Consider the following 18,430-nt stretch of genomic DNA (forward strand, 5'->3'; position numbering starts at 1 on the left):
ATTATATTTTGTTAAAGAAGTCCATTCTAAGACAGAGGATTTAAAGAAGGAGGAAATAAGCAATGTAAAATCCTGCAAGTTTGAAGTATGGGAATTGTTGAAAAGTGACAATTGTTTTAGCAACACAGTTGAGAATTTTGACTAGAAAAGAGAGGTGGGAAAAAGACCACAGGTTAAGTCTGTGTGTGGTGACAGGTTTGGGGGGGTGTGGGATTGAGAAAGGCGACTTTGTAATGTTTTAGAGGAGAGAAATTCTGCCGGTCTTTAAATGCTGATAATAAAGAGGGAATAAACAGGGAGCCGTTGAAGAGTCACGAGACAGAAGGGCTCATCAGTGGAGTTAGACTCTGAGTTGGCAAGACTGGAATACGAATGAAAAGAGGACGGGGGAGCTTAGATCAAAGGAGAGGAGTTATTATTATTATTACTACAAAAGCATGGGAGAAAAGATTGTTGAGGGTCTAAGGAGGTCACAAAATTTCGTGGCGAAAGTAGAGAGTTCCTGTGAGACTAATTCTATTTTATTTGTGAAGTAACAGGAGACGTTGACTGCTGACACTAAGCAGGGAGATGGCGGGGTAAGCTTCGCTCTTCGTTTATCTCGCAGACTCAATACTGGTGGACTCCTTGTGGCCCTTTCCTTTTGTGCGTTCTTTTCTTTTGCCGGAGAATCAGCGCTTGATGTTGTTTATGACAAGTTACCTACCAACTGTGCAACAGACCGGGCTATAAGCCAATTGGAACTACCATTCCCAGAATGCAGTGCGGCTGCTGGGAAGTGTTGGGGATGGGAATGCAGCAGACCCCGCCCCCCCAGCCCACTCCCATTGGAGGAGCGCTCACATTCCCAGGAGGCCGCGCGCGGGCGGGGCGCTTTACGCGGAAGCCGGCGGCGTCGGGTCCCAGCCTCCTCTGGGAGCGGGCAATCGGCGGTCCGGTTCTGACTTGCGCCCCTCTGTCCTGAGCCCACGCGCTCTCAGGGGGTGCCCGGACAGGTAAATGGAACGGGGCACGCTCGGCAGGAGGCGGAGAGACGACGGCGGAGGGAGGGTAGAGGTGTGGACTGGAAGGTGCTGGGGTGGATTGAGGAAGCAGTGCAAGGGTGACTTGGGCTTCTCTGATGTCGACGGTTCGAATTGTCGGGTAGGTTCAGTTTTGGCGAAGTGCGTTTTCTGCCTCTGAAAAGGCCTCGAATTAAAGAGTGTCAGAATGCGTCACTTAAGTTGTTACAGGAGGAGGAAGATGTTAACTTTCCCTCAGTTCGTATTCTAAAAGACCTCTCTTGAGTCTTTTGACGACTCGTCTCTACGCCCTTGTTTTGATGACGTCACTTTTCTGCTTCATCTCCTACTTCTGAACTCCTTCGTGGGTTTCTATCCTTCCGCGTGCCGTTTCTTCACCACCCATTGTTGACATTCCTCTTCTGCCTCAGTTCGGATAGGTACCCTGTATCTCTACCCAGATCTATTTCCACAGCGTCAGACCTGTATGTTGTTATAATTGGCCAATAATTAACAAACTCTGGCCATGTACTGGACACTTCGGTAAATGCTTTATATCTCCCTCTCCCATAACCGCCGCCCCAAACGACCAGTTGTCAAGTCCTTTTCTTTCTGTCTTATTAATTGCTCTCAATTACCTGTACCTCCATTGCCCCACACTTGATCCCAGAGACATGTTTTCCCTTTGAATAGCTGTGGCTGAGACCAGACCCATTCATATGTCTAACAAATATTGATTGAACAGCTAATATGTTCTAGATACTCTTCCAAGTTCAAAGGATATAGCTAGAAACAAGACATACGAGATTGCTACTCTCATTAGTTAACGTGTTTGTGTGTGTGGGGGGGGGAACAGGAATAATCCAGATGATGTGATGTGGTGGTGGTGGTAGTTAATATAAAATAGAACAGGTTGTTGACTTAGCAGGGTAGGCTTCTATCCTGAGAAAGTCAGAGGGATTGGGTTGGGTTCAGAACATCACCCTGAAAGAATATTTGTAACGCCAAGAAGAATACACCACGTCTGTGACCAGACTCCAGGCTTTTCATAAACACATTTTCCTCTGCCATATCAATATTTGTTCATCATTCTTCTGTCTCCTCTAAGGTTATTACATCAGAATTGGTAGTTTTTCTGCCATTGGCTTATTTCCTCCTAAGACCAGGACAGAAGAGTTGGGGATTAGATTAGATTAAGGCAGCTCAACTGCTTTATCTTACTTAAGGAGATAATTTAGTAATCAAAATATCCTTCTTACCAGGTCCTACTGAATATAAAGTTATCTGTTGTTTAAACCAAAACATGCTCAGTATTCATTCACTTAACAAATATTTGTGGGAAAATTATATGCCAGGCACTGTGCTGGGCACTGGAAAGCCAGTAATGATAAAATAGACTTTGACCTTTCTTCCAAAGAGAAATAATTTTAACAGTATGTTAATGAAATGCTTTTTTAAAAATCTGAGTTACATATATTTTTTCCTTTTCAAATTTTTATTTCTAGTTAACATACAGTGCATTATTTTTTAAAAAAATTTAATGTTTATTTATTTATTTTTGAGAGAGAGAGAGAGAGAGAGAGCAGGGGAGGGGCAGAGAGAGGGAGACAAGGAATCCGAAGCAGGCTCCAGGCTCCAAGCTGTCAGCACAGAACCAGACACAGGGCTTGGGCTCATGAACCATGAGACCATGACCTGAGCCGAAGTCGGACACTTAACCAGCTGAACCACTCAGGTGCCCCAACATACAGTGCATTTTTGGTTTCAGGAGTAGAATCCAGTGATTCATCACTTAAGTACAACATCCAGTACTCATCATAACAAGCGACCTCCTAATACCCATCACCCATCGAGCCCTCCCACCTCCCTCCATCAACCCTCAGTTTGTTCTCCTGTCTTCAAGACTCTTATGGTTTGTTTCCCTCTCTTTTTCCTCCCCCCCCCCATATGTTCATCTGTTTGTTTCTTAAATTCCACATATGGGTGAAGTCGTATGGTATTGGTCTTTCTCTGACTTATTTTGCTTAGCATAATACCCTCCAGATCCATCCACATTGGTTAATTATTTTTGATGGCTGAGTAATATTCCATTGTGTATATATACCACATCTTCTTTATGCTGAGGAAATTCCTAATACATAGGCTGACACCTGTTTTTTTTTTTCTTCACCCAGGTGAAATAATCACAAAACTTTAAGAAATCTGAACAATTGTGTACATTTTTAGATTATTCACTGGTTATACTTTATTTCATTTATTTGTTTATGTCTTTCTTTCCAATTATACTATGGCTCCCTTGAGTATAGAGGTCCGTCCTTAATGGCCTTCATGCCACCAGTGTCTACTACATTGGTTGCCATATAGTAAACCCTTAGGACATATGTGTTGAACTGAAATAGAAAAACTATTTGATCCAATCCATTAATTACTTAACTTATACAAGGCCTTCTTTATATAAGGTCATTAGACTTATCCCTAGTCCTTCCCAACCACCAAATGTGGACCATTCCATCTCATCAGGCTAGTTTACCTTCCCTAATTTGATCTCATTTCTATAGCTTCTCTTGTTCCATAGCTCCCCCCTAGAATGAGTTCCCATCCTTTCCTGAGCACTTTCCATGCCCCTCTCCCATTTAATTTATTGGGCCAATTTAATAGTATAAAAGGGTGGAAAAAATCTAATTGCCATTATGTATTTCCTGTGGAACATTCTGCTAATGAACTGTTGCAGGGATTAACATAACACACCCCCTTGCAATAATATAAATAATGATACAGAATGTGTTCTTTTGATTTTACACTGACTATAACCATGGGCTATGTCAGAAGTTAATTCTTCCACTTCTTTTTTGTTTGAACAGTTGCACATCCTTTATTCATAAAACACATTATAGTATCATTTGGTTTCTGCTTGGTTCAGACATATCTTTAAGTATTATTTTCTCCTTAGCCTGAGATAATTGTTAATGTTATTCTGCTACTCTGTCATCTTCAGCATGTCAAGTCTTAATTCTTCAAATAAAAGGTTTTTATTATGCAGATAGATTTCAATTGTAAATTGTTACTGCAAAAGATAAATTATGTCTTTGTAACTGATTAAAAAACACAACAAGAATACAGGAGTTCTTGAGTCATTATTGTCATTATGATTTTAGGATTTGCTAGCCTAAGAGCAGCCAGACACATGCTTCCAAGACATTAAAAATTAGGCACTGTCATTTTAGAGAATTTCTTGGCACTTAGGCCTTCATAATGCAAATGCAGCATGGAATTGTGTGCCATTGCTCGTTTATAAGGTGTATGTGTAGATCCAGAATATGTACATAAATTTTTTGATGTTATCAAAATAAAAATATAGAATTAAAAAATTAGGAGTGCCTGGGTCGTTCAGTTGGTTAAGCATCTGACTTTTTGACTTAGGTTATTATCCCACAGTTGGTGAGTTTGAGCCCCACATTGGGCTCTGCTGTCAGCGCAGAGCCAGCTTCAGATCCTCTGTCTCCCTCTCTGCCCCTCCTTCTGTCTCTCTCTCTTTCTCAAAAATAAATCAACGTTAAAAATTTGTCAGAACACATAGACTTGAATGTGAGAAAAATTGACTTGGCCTTTTTCTTTACTCAGTTCTCTAAAACAGTCTTCAACCTCTACTTGAAGATGCCTCCACTGAGGAGCAGTGTTTGTATTGTTGCTGTGCTATTTTGTTAGCAATTTGTTGTTTTTTTTTATTTTTATTTTTTTTTCTGGATGGGGTATGGGAAGCACTTTGTTTTTAATACAGGTAATCCATTACTTACTAATGGATATATTCCAAAAATTCCTTTTTAAGATTATTTGAAACTTGATGCCTTTTTCTTTATAAATAATGCTATTCAGGGCATTTCAGTTGTTATGCCAACTGGTAACATCTTACTTAATCTTTAATTTAATGGACTTAAAGACCTTCACCACAATTTAATAATTTCTCTATAAAAAACTACATCTAGAATTCTCAGTTGGATTCCTCCATAGCATATCTTTTTTTTGGAATCCCAGTAACTGAAACAAAAATGACCTTTCCTTGGAATCTTCTAGGCAGTAGAAACAGGTCTTTCTAACTCCAGGCTGTTGGAGGTTGCCCTTATGGCCCATCACCCTAAAGACAGGCCTATAATGTGAGTAAGGAAAGAGGATAATGGTTTCGGAGAGAAGTGGGAGGCAAGTTGGGATGATGTGAATACATGTAGAAGAGAGAGTAGGAATGATTGGGGGGAACAGTGAGTTTCTAAGATGTTTTGTGTCCTCAAAAATGACATGTTGAATCTTGACCACTGGTGCCTATGAATGTGACTTTATTTGGAAATGATGGTCTTTGCAGATGTAATTAAGATGTAAGTTAAAATGAGGACTTACTGGAATAGGTGTCCTAATAAGAAAAGACACAGAGACTGCTGTGTGAAGACATGGGTACACATGGAGGATGCCATATGACTATGGAGGCAGAGATTGAAGTGCTGCATTAAAAGGCAAGGAATGTGAAGGATTGCCAGCAAACTGCCAGAAGCTAGGAAGAGATAAGATTCTCCCCTACACATTTCAGAGGGAGCCTGGCCCTGCCAACATCTTGATTTTGGGCTTCTGGCCTCCAGAAGTAGGAGACAGTAAATTTCTCTTGTTTTAAGCCTTTGCAGCTTTTGATACTTTGTCAAGGAAGCCACAGGAAACTCATACAGGACTCTTAGCAGGAAGGAAGTAGAATTGGGATAACGGCTCTGGGACCCAGAAAGGAATGAGAAAGAGAACTGTGTTGAGACAGGGCTTTCCTTTATATTTCATCATTGGGTTTTTTTCCCCTTCTCTTTTCTCTCTGGCTTATCTTTTTCATTCTTTTTTTCTTGAATATTATATTTATATAGCATGTTAGGATTTATTAGACATTCACATACTGCTAATAATTAGCAGAGCCAGGTTTTCTCACTTTAAATGCAGTATTCTTTTACAGCTGTTTCTATTATCCCAATACTCATGAAGACATTACAGGTTCAGGGGTACCTGGGTGGCTCAGTCGGTTAAGCGTCCAACTTCGGCTCAGGTCATGATCTCACAGTTCTTTAGTTAGAGCCCCGCGTCGGGCTCTGTGCTGACTGCTCACAGCCTGGAGCCTGCTTCGGATTCTGTGTCTCCCTCTCTCTCTACCAGTCCCCTGCTCACACTCTGTCTCTCTCTCTCTCTCTCAAAAATAAATGTTAAAAAAAAAAAAAGACATTACTGGTTCAAGTGATGGGGATTAAGGAATGCACTTGTGAGCACTGGGTGTTTTATGTAAGTGTTGAATCACTGAATTGTACACCTGAAACTAATTTTACACTATGTGTTAACTAAACTGGAATTAAAAACTTAAAAAGATGGGGCTCCTGGGTGGCTCACTCAGTTAAGTGTCTGACTCTTGATTTTGGCTCAGGTCATGATCTCAGTCATGAGACTGAGCCCCACGTCAGGCTCTGTGCTGGGCCTAGAGCCTGCTTAAGATTCTCTCTCTCCCTCTGCCCCCCCACCCCCACATGCATGCTCACTGTCTCTAAAAAATGAAAAAAAAAGCTGAAAAAGACATTAAAGATTCTATTGCAAGAGAGTTACAGTGGGGGAAGATGAGACTTGATAATAGGTGAGGTTTTTAACAGTCTAGAAGAGAGTAAGAAATTCCTATTATTGACACATGAGAAGAAAGTAGAAATTTCTGTGGCTGTGTACCTGATGTTTAACAGACATTTGTTCCTAATTATATTCCAAATAATGCACTCCCTGTTCTAGGTGACTGTACTTCATGTAAACTTCAAGGCTGCTGTCACGTTCTAAGTCTTCTTTTTTTAATGTTAACTGTTCCTAGTTTCTCTAGCCATTCTTCAAATGATAGCATGTCCAGGTTCCTTAACCATAATGTTGCCCTTCCATCCAATCTTGAAATACCATACTCAAAGTTGAGTTCAGTATTCCACATGTATTCTAACCAGCACAGAGTATAATGGTAATAGTACTTTAAAAGATCAAGACACTGTTTCTTAATGTAATTTAGGATTATGTAAGCATTTTAAGCAATTACCTATGTCAGTTCATAATGAACTTCTGGTCCACTAAGACAGTAGACTTTTTTTGTATTGTTGCCAAATTCAGTTTACTTCTTGAAGCTGCTAAGGGACTGAAGCTGCTACTTTTTCATCTGTCTCATGGACCATATAATTTCTTGTCTCTGTTTCTCTTTGTGGTTTTGTTCCATTCTACTGCATATCTCTTTGACTAATGACTTGCTTCTTTATTGAATTTTAGTGGCTCTTTTACAGTCTCCCTACTATGCATCAGTGAACACAGGTAGTAGCTGACACTTGTTCCTTCTTGAAGCTTGCTTTCCCTTTGGCTTTCAGGCCACCACACTCTTCTGGCTTTCCTCTGACTTTCTCAGTTGGTCCTCCTCAGTCTTCTTTGTGGGTCCCTGTTCATCTACTTTTCTCTCAACTATTTGTTGTGCCGTGAATTTTGTCTTTGGTTTTCCCTTAACTTTGGTTGTGCCTTTGTTTTTTTTTTTTTTCTATATGCAATGTCTTCAGCAAATAAATCATATTTAAAATAACAGGTGTAGATGAGCTCTTCTTGGGATGAGAGCGTAGAACTAATACCCATGGAAAGTCAACATTTAGAAGTTAGCTAGAAGAGGAGGGCTCAAAAAGAAAACAAGGAGCATCCAGACATGTAGGAGTGTTTCAAGAAGGAAGGTTAGTCAGCAATGTTGACTGTTCCTAAGAGGTCAAGTAAGTGATAATAGAGAAGTGTCCACTGAATTTTGTAGCGTAGAGGCTGTTGATGATCTTAGCAAGCATGGTTTTGTGGACTCTTTAGGGCAAAACCCAGATTATAGTAAGTTGAAGAGGTAAGAACTAGAGAAGCAGAGATAGTGTGTAGATTGTGATTTTAAGAAGTGAAGCAGTACCTGAGGCATGTTATAGGGTCAGTTGAGGCTTTTAGGATCAAGGGATATAATATACAAGAAAGTGATTTGGAAATTGTAACTTGATACATGTGTGTAAAGAGAAATCCAGAAAGAAGATGATGGCGAAGGACACAACCCGGGGGAATACCCTTATTTGGAGAGTGAAGAAGAGACCCTGGAGGTGTTTAGCTCAAGTGACAGATGAGTGCTGCTTCTCTGTGTGCTGTCTTTTAGTGTGAGATTCCAGAAAGGAGTCTGAGGATTCCCTGACCTCAAGCATTTTTATGGTCTGTTGCTGTATTTCACAAAATATGGTCGTGTGAATCACCTGCATCCAGACAGGCTTGTCTTAAATACGTATTTCCATGGTGTCACCTCAAGCCTACTGGATCAGAATTTCAGGTGATGATGCCAAGAATTTGAATTATTAATAGTGACTGTCATTCTTCTGCCCAGGATAACTCATTAACCTACATTTTAAGAACCACTGGCCTGTTGGATGAAACTGAACATGTTAACAAAAAACATTAAGTTGAAGAGTTAGAATAGAAAAGTACTTTGTCATCTCTTTTTATAAATTTATTCTATAGATAAGAGAAATGATGAGGAAGTTACATGGAAAAAATAGTACAAATTCATTATATGAGAAAAATAGACCTAAACTCATGCTGTATATTGTTTTAGAAATGTTTTGTTTATGAAAGACCTTACCATAATTTATAGAGCCATTCCTCTTATAGAAGGTTTGGGTTGTTTCCAGTTTGTTTCTATTATGGATGATGCCTTTAAAGTAGAGGCACTACATAGTTTGGGATAAGATTGTGGGTTCTAGAACCATACCACCTGGGTTTAAATTCCAGCTGTTACCACTTACTAGCTCTGTAATTTTGGGAAAACTGTGTAAGTCATCTATACTTCAGTTTGCTCAGTTTAGTATAAGTATCATAATAGTGTATAATGTAATTGATGAAAGGATTGAGTTAATAATTGTACAGTGTTTAAAATGGTCTCTGGCACACAGTAAACACTTAATAAATATGAGCTATTTTTATTGTTATTATGTATTTTTTGTGAATCTAGAGTCAAACTTCTGTTGAACTATTTTCTTAGGATGAATTTTCAGGATGGGATTACTGCATATGTGGAATTTAAGAAACAGAACAAAGAAAAAAGGAGACACACAAAAAACCAGACTGTTAAATACAGAGAACAAACTAGTGATTGTCAGAGGGTGGGGGGGGGTGGGGGTTGAGTGAAATAGATAAAGAGGATTAAGAGTACACTTATGGAGGGGCGCCTGGGTGGCTCAGTAGGTTGAACGTCCGACTTCGGCTCAGGTCACGATCTCGCGGTCCGTGAGTTCGAGCCCCGCGTCGGGCTCTGGGCTGATGGCTCAGAGCCTGGAGCCTGCTTCCAATTCTGTGTCTCCCTCTCTCTCTGCCCCTCCCCCGTTCATGCTTTGTCTCTCTCTGTCTCAAAAATAAATAAACGTTAAAAAAATTAAAAAAAAAAAAAGAGTACACTTATGGTGATGAGCACTGAGTAATGCACAGAATTGTTGAATTATTATACTGTACACCTGAAACTAATATAACACTGTATGTTAATTGTGCCTCAGTTAAAAAAAGGATGAAACACCTCTATTTATGTCCCTTTGCTTATGGTAATTGCTTTTCAAGTGGTGATATCTGATTGTGTTGTATAATTTGTAAATGCACCCTATCAATGTGTGTGTGTGACATACATTACGTTGTATACACACACATGTACATATTTGGTGTATCTCTATATGTCTATGCATATCAACATGGTTTAGGGTCGTAAGTTTGTACAAGACTGTGACCTTTTTGTTAAGCCTGTTTTTAAGTGTCTTACATTAGTGTTAGTGTTAGTGTTATTGACCTTGGTCAATACTGTTTCCAGGTACACAAACAAATGGAAAGGTACCCTGTGCTCATGGATTTGAAGAATTAATGTTGTTAAAATGTCCATACTACCCAAAGCAATTTTCAGATTCAGTGCAATCCATATCAAAATAGCATTTTTCACAGAACTGGAACAAATAGTCCTAAAATTTGTGTGGAACCATGAAAGACCCTGAAAAGCCAAAGCAATCTGAGAAATAAGAACAAAGCTGGAAGTATCATAATCCCCGATTTCTAGATATATTACAAAGCTGTAGTGATCAAAACAATATGGTACTGGCACAAAAATAGACACATGGATCATTGGAACAGAATAGAGAGCCCAGAAATAAACCCACAATTATGTGGTTAATTAAACTTCAACAAAAGAGGTAAAAATATACAATAGGGAAAAGACAGTCTCTTCAACAAATGATGCTGGGAAAACTGGACCACTGTCTTACACCATACATAAACTCAAAATGGATTAAATACCTAAATGTGAAACATGAAACTGTAAAACTCCTAGAAGAAAAATAGGCAGTAATTTCCTTGACATCAGCTTTAGCAACATTTTTTTCTAGATATGTATCCTGAGGCAAGGGAAAAAATAATAAATTATTGGGACTATGTCAAAATAAAAACCTTTTGCACGGCGAAGGAAACTACTGACAAAACTAAAAGGCATCCTACTGAATAGGAGAAGATATTTGCAAATGATAGGTTCGTGAGCGATTAATATCTCAAATATACAAAGGACTTACATAACTCAACACCATAAACCCCAAATAATCCAATTAAAAAGTGGGCAAAGGACTTGAATAGACATTTTTTCAAAGAAGACATACAGATGGCCAACAGACACATGAAAGGAAGCTCAACATCACTAACATCAGGGAAATGCAAATCAAAACCACAATGAGATATTATCTCATTCTTGTCAGAATGGCCGCTATCAAAAAGACAAGAAATAAGTATTGGCTAGGATGTGGAAAGAAGGGAACCCTTGTGCACTGCTGGTGGGAATGTAAATTGATGCAACCACAATGGAAAATAGTATGGAGGTTCCTCAAAAAATCAAAAATAGAAATGCCATATGATTCAGTAATTTTACTAGATATACCCGAATAAATCAAAAACATTAATTTCAATGGGTGTATGTTTCCCTATGTTTATTGCAGCATTATTTACAATAATAAACATACAGAAGTAACCCGAGTATCCATTGGTAAATGAATGGATAAAGATGTGGTGTACACACGTACACACACACACACACAGGAATATTATTACTCAGGCATAAAAACGAATGAGCCATTGCCATTTGCAACAACATAGATGGACCTCGAGAGTATTATGCTAAGTGAAATAAGTCAGAAAGACAAATGTATGATTTCACCTACATGTGGAATGTAAAAAAACATGCATTAAAAAACCCCAAAAAGCAGAATCGGATGTATAAAAGCAGAGGACAAACATGGTTGCCAGAGGGGAGAAGGGTGGGCAAAAAGAGGTGAAGGGGAGTGGAAGATACGGGCTTCCAGTCACGGAATCAATGTCATAGGAATAGAAGGTATACAATAGGGATTATAGTCAATATGTTGTAATAGTTTTGCATGGTGAAAGATGGTAACTACACTGTGGTGAGCATAGCATAACTTACAGAATTGTCAAATCACTCTGCTGTATACCTGAAACTAATGTAACATTGCGTGTCAACTATACTTCAATTAAAAAAATAAATGAGTATTGAATAAATACTGGCCTTGGGTAGGTGTTGGTATATGATAGTTTTCTTTTGAAAGATAATGTCAAAGAAATATTCTAAGTTTTGTGTGTCTTTTTTCCTTTTGATAGATTGAAGCCATGGCCATTCTTTTTGCAGTTGTTGCCAGGGGAACGACTATCCTTGCCAAACATGCTTGGTGTGGAGGAAACTTCCTGGAGGTGACCGAGCAGATTCTGGCTAAGATACCTTCTGAAAATAACAAACTAACGTACTCACATGGCAAGTGAGTTCTGCTCTGCATGGGTAGAGGGTGAAAGAAGTAAATTGTATTATAATCAGCATAGTAGAAAACTGGAAAACGAGGTTCTTGGTGGATAGTTTAAATAAGCTGACAGAACAATAACCTTTACCAACTTAGAAAATGGTTTGCTTCTATTCATTATAAATTTAAATTATTTTATTGAAGTTATATTACTATTTTAAAGAAAGATATGGCAATGTTACTTGTAAAAATGACTTTGCTATAGAACTCTAGGATATGTGCAACATGGAACAGATAAGAGAGATGATATTCCTTTGTTCATTCTTTCAGTAAATATTTACTGAGCACTTGACTATTGCCAGGCACTGGGCTTGGTGCTGGGAATACAACAAGAAATCACACAATATTTGCCCTCATAGAGGTTAGAGTTTAATGGAGGAGAAAGTCAAATCCATAGATAATTGAAGTAGATGGTGGGAGGTAGCAGGTAGGGAGATCGCATTCTAGATAGAACGAACAGCTGGTAGAGAAATACGGAGTCATGAGATCATAGGGCATGTGTAGGGAACTGCAGGTGGTATTCTCTGACTGGCACCCAGCCTGGTGAAAACAAAGCTAAGAGATAGGTAGAAGAGAAGTCATATAGGGCCTCATAGGCCATGTTAAGAGACTGGACTTTACTCTGTGGGCCATGGGAAGGTGTTGAAGGTTTTCAGCTGGGTGTGACATGGTCAGGTTTTGCTTTAGAGTCTGGTGGGCAGTTGGAGAATGGGTTGGGGAGGGCACAGGTGGGAAGTCTTAGTAATCGGATAAAAAGTGCCTCCACCTTCCTCATCAGTACTTAAAAAAACTTTTGTTATTTAACTCATCCTGATTTCCTTAGTTCTTATCTCAGAAGGAGGTTCTTATTGCTTTCCAGAGCTACCTCCTTGTATAATTTAGGACCTACTCTAAATCACTGTAAGAGAGATACCCCAAATTATGGTGTTACTTAAATGAGGTATCCCAGCGATGAGTGCTTCCAGGCTGGTGGGGTGGCTCTGTCCTTTACAAGTTAGTGTCTTCGATTAGCTGTGGCCAAGGCAGCTCCTTTAGTCTTGTTAACTCCCTGCACTTGCCCAGTGTTTTTAAAGGCCAAGTCCAGAAGTAGGCCGATGTTTTATTGTTCAGAAGTTTCTGCTTACGTTTTATTTTTCTCTACATAGTTATGTAGCTAACCTAGCTAGAAGGGAAGTTAGAATTTGTCCTTTATAGCTGTGCAACTGTATGTTCAGCTAAAATTCTATCGCTCTAGAAGTTAGAGGATATTAGGAGACAACTTGTGCAGTCTTCCATTCTGCTCTTTTGGGCCACTCAAATATCTGTGCGTACTTTTCTTCCCAAACCTAGAACACGTATCCTCTCTGCAGGAGATGGTCTGAAAGACTCCTGGTCACTGTCCAGCTCAGAGAGTCTGGGTGACATGCAGTCTTCTCCATCAGGCCCAGGTGTGGCTCCTGTGACCTACTGACCATAAACTAAAAGAGAAGTCATATGTTCCCCCTGCTCCCCCTGCCAACCCAATAGACAATTGTAGAAGAAGAACAACATCACCACAGTGGAAGTTACAAACTCCAATTTAGAAAAGGGAACAATGAGAAACACGTAGAGGTCACTGCTTCCTAGCAGTGTTCAAATAACTACTTCACAGCCATTTCAAAGACTTCCTGTTCTGATCCTAGAGTGGTTAGTGGTTCTGCTTTATTGGAAGAACTCCCTTGTCTTTTCTCCCTGAATCTTGGCTTTGTTCTCCACGAGGCTCTTCCTGGTCCGTTATCATCTGGCCACATCCAAAATGGGTGTTAGAGAGTGTGTCATCTTTGGGAACTATACAGGTTTTGTAGTCTGCTGCCCGCTGGTATAGTTTACCAGTCCAGACGTGGTCTTAGGGGTCAAGTGATCCCAGTTTCTTGTGAGTCTGGCTTTATAATTTTGTCAGACTTATTAGGCTTGTGGTCTCTGTGTTCCGAGTCAGTTCTCAGGAAAATGCCCAGGAAAAGCACATTCAGACCTTCTAGAGGCAAGACCGGGAAGTAGGGGATATACCTTCCACTCGCAGTTTATCAACCAGAACTTAGTCACATAGCCATATCTAACTACAAGGGAAGCTAGAGTATGTAATCCAGTGAAAATATGGTTATAGTACAAGAAGGAAACATTATGCACCTGCCATGCCTCCCCACCTGCTTCCTAATCTACCCCTGCCCGGTATTCTCTAGAGTGAGGCTCCATCACTGAGTTTTTTCCTTTTAATCTTCTTTGTTTCTTTCTTATAATCATGTTCCATCATCTCTATTAAAAATATCTTTAACTATTGTACACCAGAAGAAAAAAGTCCCATTTTTTTTTTACTGTATTACAACCATTTCTGCCTGAATCTGATCTTCCTCTTGCTATTTCTTTCTTCTTTAACATCACCAGCCATTCAGTTGGCTAAGCCTAAAATTTAAGAATCATATTTGACTTTCTCACCAAATCCTTGCCATTCTCCTACAAGACATTTTTCAATCCATTCCATTTCCTCTGTCCCCACTTGTCATAGTGGTAGTTTAGGCCTTTATTGTTTTTCATTTTTAATAGCTTCCTCCTAACCATTCGGCTTCTGGTTGCTCCTTCCTTTAATCTGTTTTGCATATTCCTGTGATTACACTTTCTGGCTTAAAACCCATTGCTTTTAGAGTAAAGGCCGAACTCTGCCTTCACAATTTTGTCCATTCCTGACCTTTCTACCCTTATCTCTATAGGACTCCTTGCCATACCCTGTCCTAGCTGTGTTATTCCCGGCTTTGTTATATATGTATATATGTATATTTTTTCATGCTTTTGGACTGTCTTCCTCCTCCTAGCCCCCTGGTAAACTTTTGCTAATTTTACAGGTCCCAGATGAACTATTTTCTTCATTATTACTTTAGTCCTAAAAGGGCAGTTCCAGGGGCGCCTGGGTGGCGCAGTTGGTTAAGCGTCCGACTTCAGCCAGGTCACGATCTCGCGGTCCGTGAGTTCGAGCCCCGCGTCAGGCTCTGGGCTGATGGCTCGGAGCCTGGAGCCTGCTTCCAATTCTGTGTCTCCCTCTCTCTCTGCCCCTCCGCCGTTCATGCTCTGTCTCTCTCTGTCCCAAAAATAAATAAAAAACGTTGAAAAAAAAAATTAAAAAAAAAATAAATAAAAAAATAAAAGGGCAGTTCTGATCATGTCCCTTTTCTTCAGCAGTTACTCTGTGCAGTCGGTAAAGTTATTAATGTGACTAGGAAGATTCTTCAAGATCTGCCACTGCTTCCTTCTCTGGTCTCATCTGTCACTACTTTAGCCTTTGGTTTTGTTCTCCAGCCATACTTAGCTATTTTCATTTCAGTGCTGGGTTTTTTCTCTCTTCCTATTCTTTGCAGCAGCTATTACCTTTTACTGGAAAATGTTTATCTTTTTTAAAAATCTGACTTTGTCTTTCTGAGCTTTGATATTTCCTTTTCTAGAAACTCTGAACTCCAAGACCAGACCAAGTGCCTCCCTTTTGCTTGTCTCCATAGCATCCTTTGTTTATTCATATTGTAGCACTTATCACTCTGTATCATAATTGCAATCTTTATTTTTTTCTCTGTCCCCTGACGGTAGGCTCCTCGGTGGCAGGGACCATGCCTTGTAACTTTTTGTGGTCTTTGCACCAAGTTACTCCCTAATGTGGTTTAGGAGAAACAAATTTTGTGGGGAAACTGATGACTTCCATTTTGAACATTGTGTTTAAGTTGTCACTGGTATGTCCAGTTGGGTATGTCTAGTAGACAGTAGTGTATGTAAGCCTGGAGCTCAGGAAGTAGGTCAGATCTAGATGTGAGAATCATCATCATAATTGTGGTAGCTGAAAACAAACAACAACAAAACATGACAGTGGATGCCACCATCCAGGGAGTGTGTGAGAAAAGAGCAGGGAGCTGAAGATGCTGGAAAACATCAATAGAGAGGGAAAGAGACTACCACATTAACCAGGCAAGCCTGGTGTTGGGAAATCTAGTGGAGAGAAAACACTTTTCAGAAGAAGGAAGTGGTCAACACTACCATGTTTCAGAGAGAGCCACTGGACATGGCGATGTGGAAGCCATTGATGGAATTGATGTGAACGGTTTTAGAGTAGTGGAGGAAGACATTTTGCCTGAGTTCCCCATACCTCCTTGTTATTCATATTAAGCTTCTATATGGACATTAAAAGTATAATTCAAGAGGTACTCCTATCTATCCACTTGCCCAAGGTAAAATCCAGGAGGCAAAATTGAGTTATCCCTCTGCTTCACTTCCAATAGCCAGTTGTCAAGTTCTGTTCTATTTCTTCTCTTTTCTTTTCCATTGCCCATAGTACTTTAGTTTATTTCCCTCCTCATTTGCTTACCTGCTCTACTACAGCAGTCTCCTGTCAGGTCCTCCTTTCAGTCTGTTTTCCGTGTTCTAGCCAAAACATCCTTTTACGTGGCCGATCTTACCACATTCTCCTCAGGCTAAAACCCTCTGATGCTTGTTCATTATTCTGGGGATAAAGCATAGTGAGGTTGTAACATATTGTATAACCTAGTATTTGCTTACTTCCATAGCCTCATCTGTGCAGCCAAATTGTCTTTCCATTTCATACTCTAGTCATGTGGACTCTAGTCATGTGGACTCTTGACTTTACTAAACCCATTATGTGTTTTTTTTGGTTTTTTTTGTTTGTTTGTTTGTTTTATCTCCAAGTGGTTTTCTACTCTGGAACACTCTGTTTGCTCTTTACCTTGCCATCTCCTACTTACTATTCAGGTCTTGGCTTACACATCACTTGCTCCAGGATGTCTTTCCCGTTACCCTCTGCTAAACTCTGTAGGTGTCTCCTTTATGTTGCCAGAGCACCGTGTACTGCCTCTCCTCATCCTATTTTACCATGTTGCTCTGTAATTCCCTGCACTGTGATCTTGGTGTGGGCGGGGACTGATGGTTTTGCCTATTTGTATCCTCAGCACCCAGCCCAGTAACTGGCTCCAAGTAGATGCCAAACAAATGTTAATGTTGAGTGTTTGGTAGAAAAAGTGTTTGCTTTGAGATCTTAAAAGAAGGCAAGGAAGACCGGATAACCCATTGGAGGTTGATCTTAATGATGTGTCCCTCCTAAGATGTCATCCCTTGTTCAGGCCTTAAGAGTCCAGTTGTGCTTTTGCAGCTGTCATTTTAATAGGTAATGTGCATACTGTTGTGCTATGTAGTTAAGGTAGAGACTTTCTTTTAATGTCTTATTTATTCTTATCAGTTTGACTTGAGAGAAACAGGTGTATAGGGGAGGGGGAGAGGGAGAATAGATAGTATCGGTAAATGATATGGTCACATTGGCAGTACTAAATTTGCTTATACATAGAAGATGGAAGTGAAAGCAATATTGCTCATAACCACAGTAAGTTTTATATCTTTTATCCTACAGTTATTTGTTTCATTACATCTGCCAAGACAGGATTGTATATCTTTGTATCACTGATGATGTAAGTAACTTGAAGACATGTTGCTATTTAAGTATGTATACTGTTAATAGAGTCAGTTCTTAATTATCTATATTTATGGTAGGTAAACATGATGTGAATATAAGTGTCCATAGATACATTTTTTTCTATACTTTGCATTTATCATATGGAGCAGCAAATGACAAGAAGAGGTGATGTCTGGGTACATGCATATCAGCTCAGTTTTGGTAGAGTTTTAGCTTAACTAATCTCTTGCAGCTTCTACATTTATCCTATTGTGCAGTGAGAATTGGTCTTCATAATCGTGACTTTTTTGTATCCAGTCCAAAATTTATTTATCTGAAATATTAAATAGGTTATTTTATTCAATCAATAATGAATTTTTTAATGTATATAGACTTTCAGAAAACAAAATCACAGTATATCATAATCAGTCTTGTAGACCTGTAGTTCACATTGGTAGGCTGTTTTTAGAGTTTGTAGGTTCTAGACCAAAATGCTCAGTAACTTAACAATGCCATCAAGGTCATTTCTCTCTCCTCTGCTATCCTTGGTGTCAGCTTCTTCCTAGATACATTTCCCTATGGTTGCATGCAGCCACATGCTTATTTATTTTGTATTCAGAGAAGAGGGACTATGTCTTCTCAAATATCTTATTGTAAGAATGAGGGAAGTTCTCCAAAGCACACTGTCCTCTCTCCCTGCTTTCGAAGTGAACTTCTTTTCATGTCTTATTGGCTAGGAGTAGGTTACATACTTATTTCTAAATTGATCAATGACAAGAGGCATGGAATTGGCATGATTGCCATAGGTCAGGGTTTAATCTTTACTGTGCCACAGACTCCTTTGACACTCATAGGCCCCTCCTAGGATGTTTTTAAGTGTATGAAATACGTGATTAGAAACAAAGCCAATTATATTGAAATACAGTATTCAGAGTATTTTAAAAATTGATAGAGTAATGTATATGCTTCTTTATGAATTCGTTAAGTAACAAGATCTAGTCAGAGGTCTAATGACTAATAATAATTTTGAAATGGTGATGATATAAATGAGATTTTGAGATATC

General features: G+C 39.4%; 1 protein-coding gene across 1 annotated transcript in view; it reads left to right on the forward strand.

Annotated features, from left to right (window-relative positions):
* Nucleotides 1-868: 868 nt before the first annotated feature.
* Nucleotides 869-18,430, forward strand: part of VAMP7 (vesicle associated membrane protein 7) — a 57,565-nt gene continuing 40,003 nt past the window's right edge. The window contains exons 1-3 of the mRNA XM_007091211.3: nucleotides 869-995; nucleotides 11,721-11,875; nucleotides 17,325-17,382. Of these exons, the coding sequence (XP_007091273.1) occupies nucleotides 11,730-11,875; nucleotides 17,325-17,382 (204 nt within the window). The 5' untranslated portion in view covers nucleotides 869-995; nucleotides 11,721-11,729. The remainder of the gene's footprint in view (nucleotides 996-11,720; nucleotides 11,876-17,324; nucleotides 17,383-18,430) is intronic.

Source organism: Panthera tigris, chromosome X, assembly GCF_018350195.1.
Source record: "Panthera tigris isolate Pti1 chromosome X, P.tigris_Pti1_mat1.1, whole genome shotgun sequence".
In the NCBI taxonomy this organism is placed as follows: domain Eukaryota; kingdom Metazoa; phylum Chordata; class Mammalia; order Carnivora; family Felidae; genus Panthera; species Panthera tigris.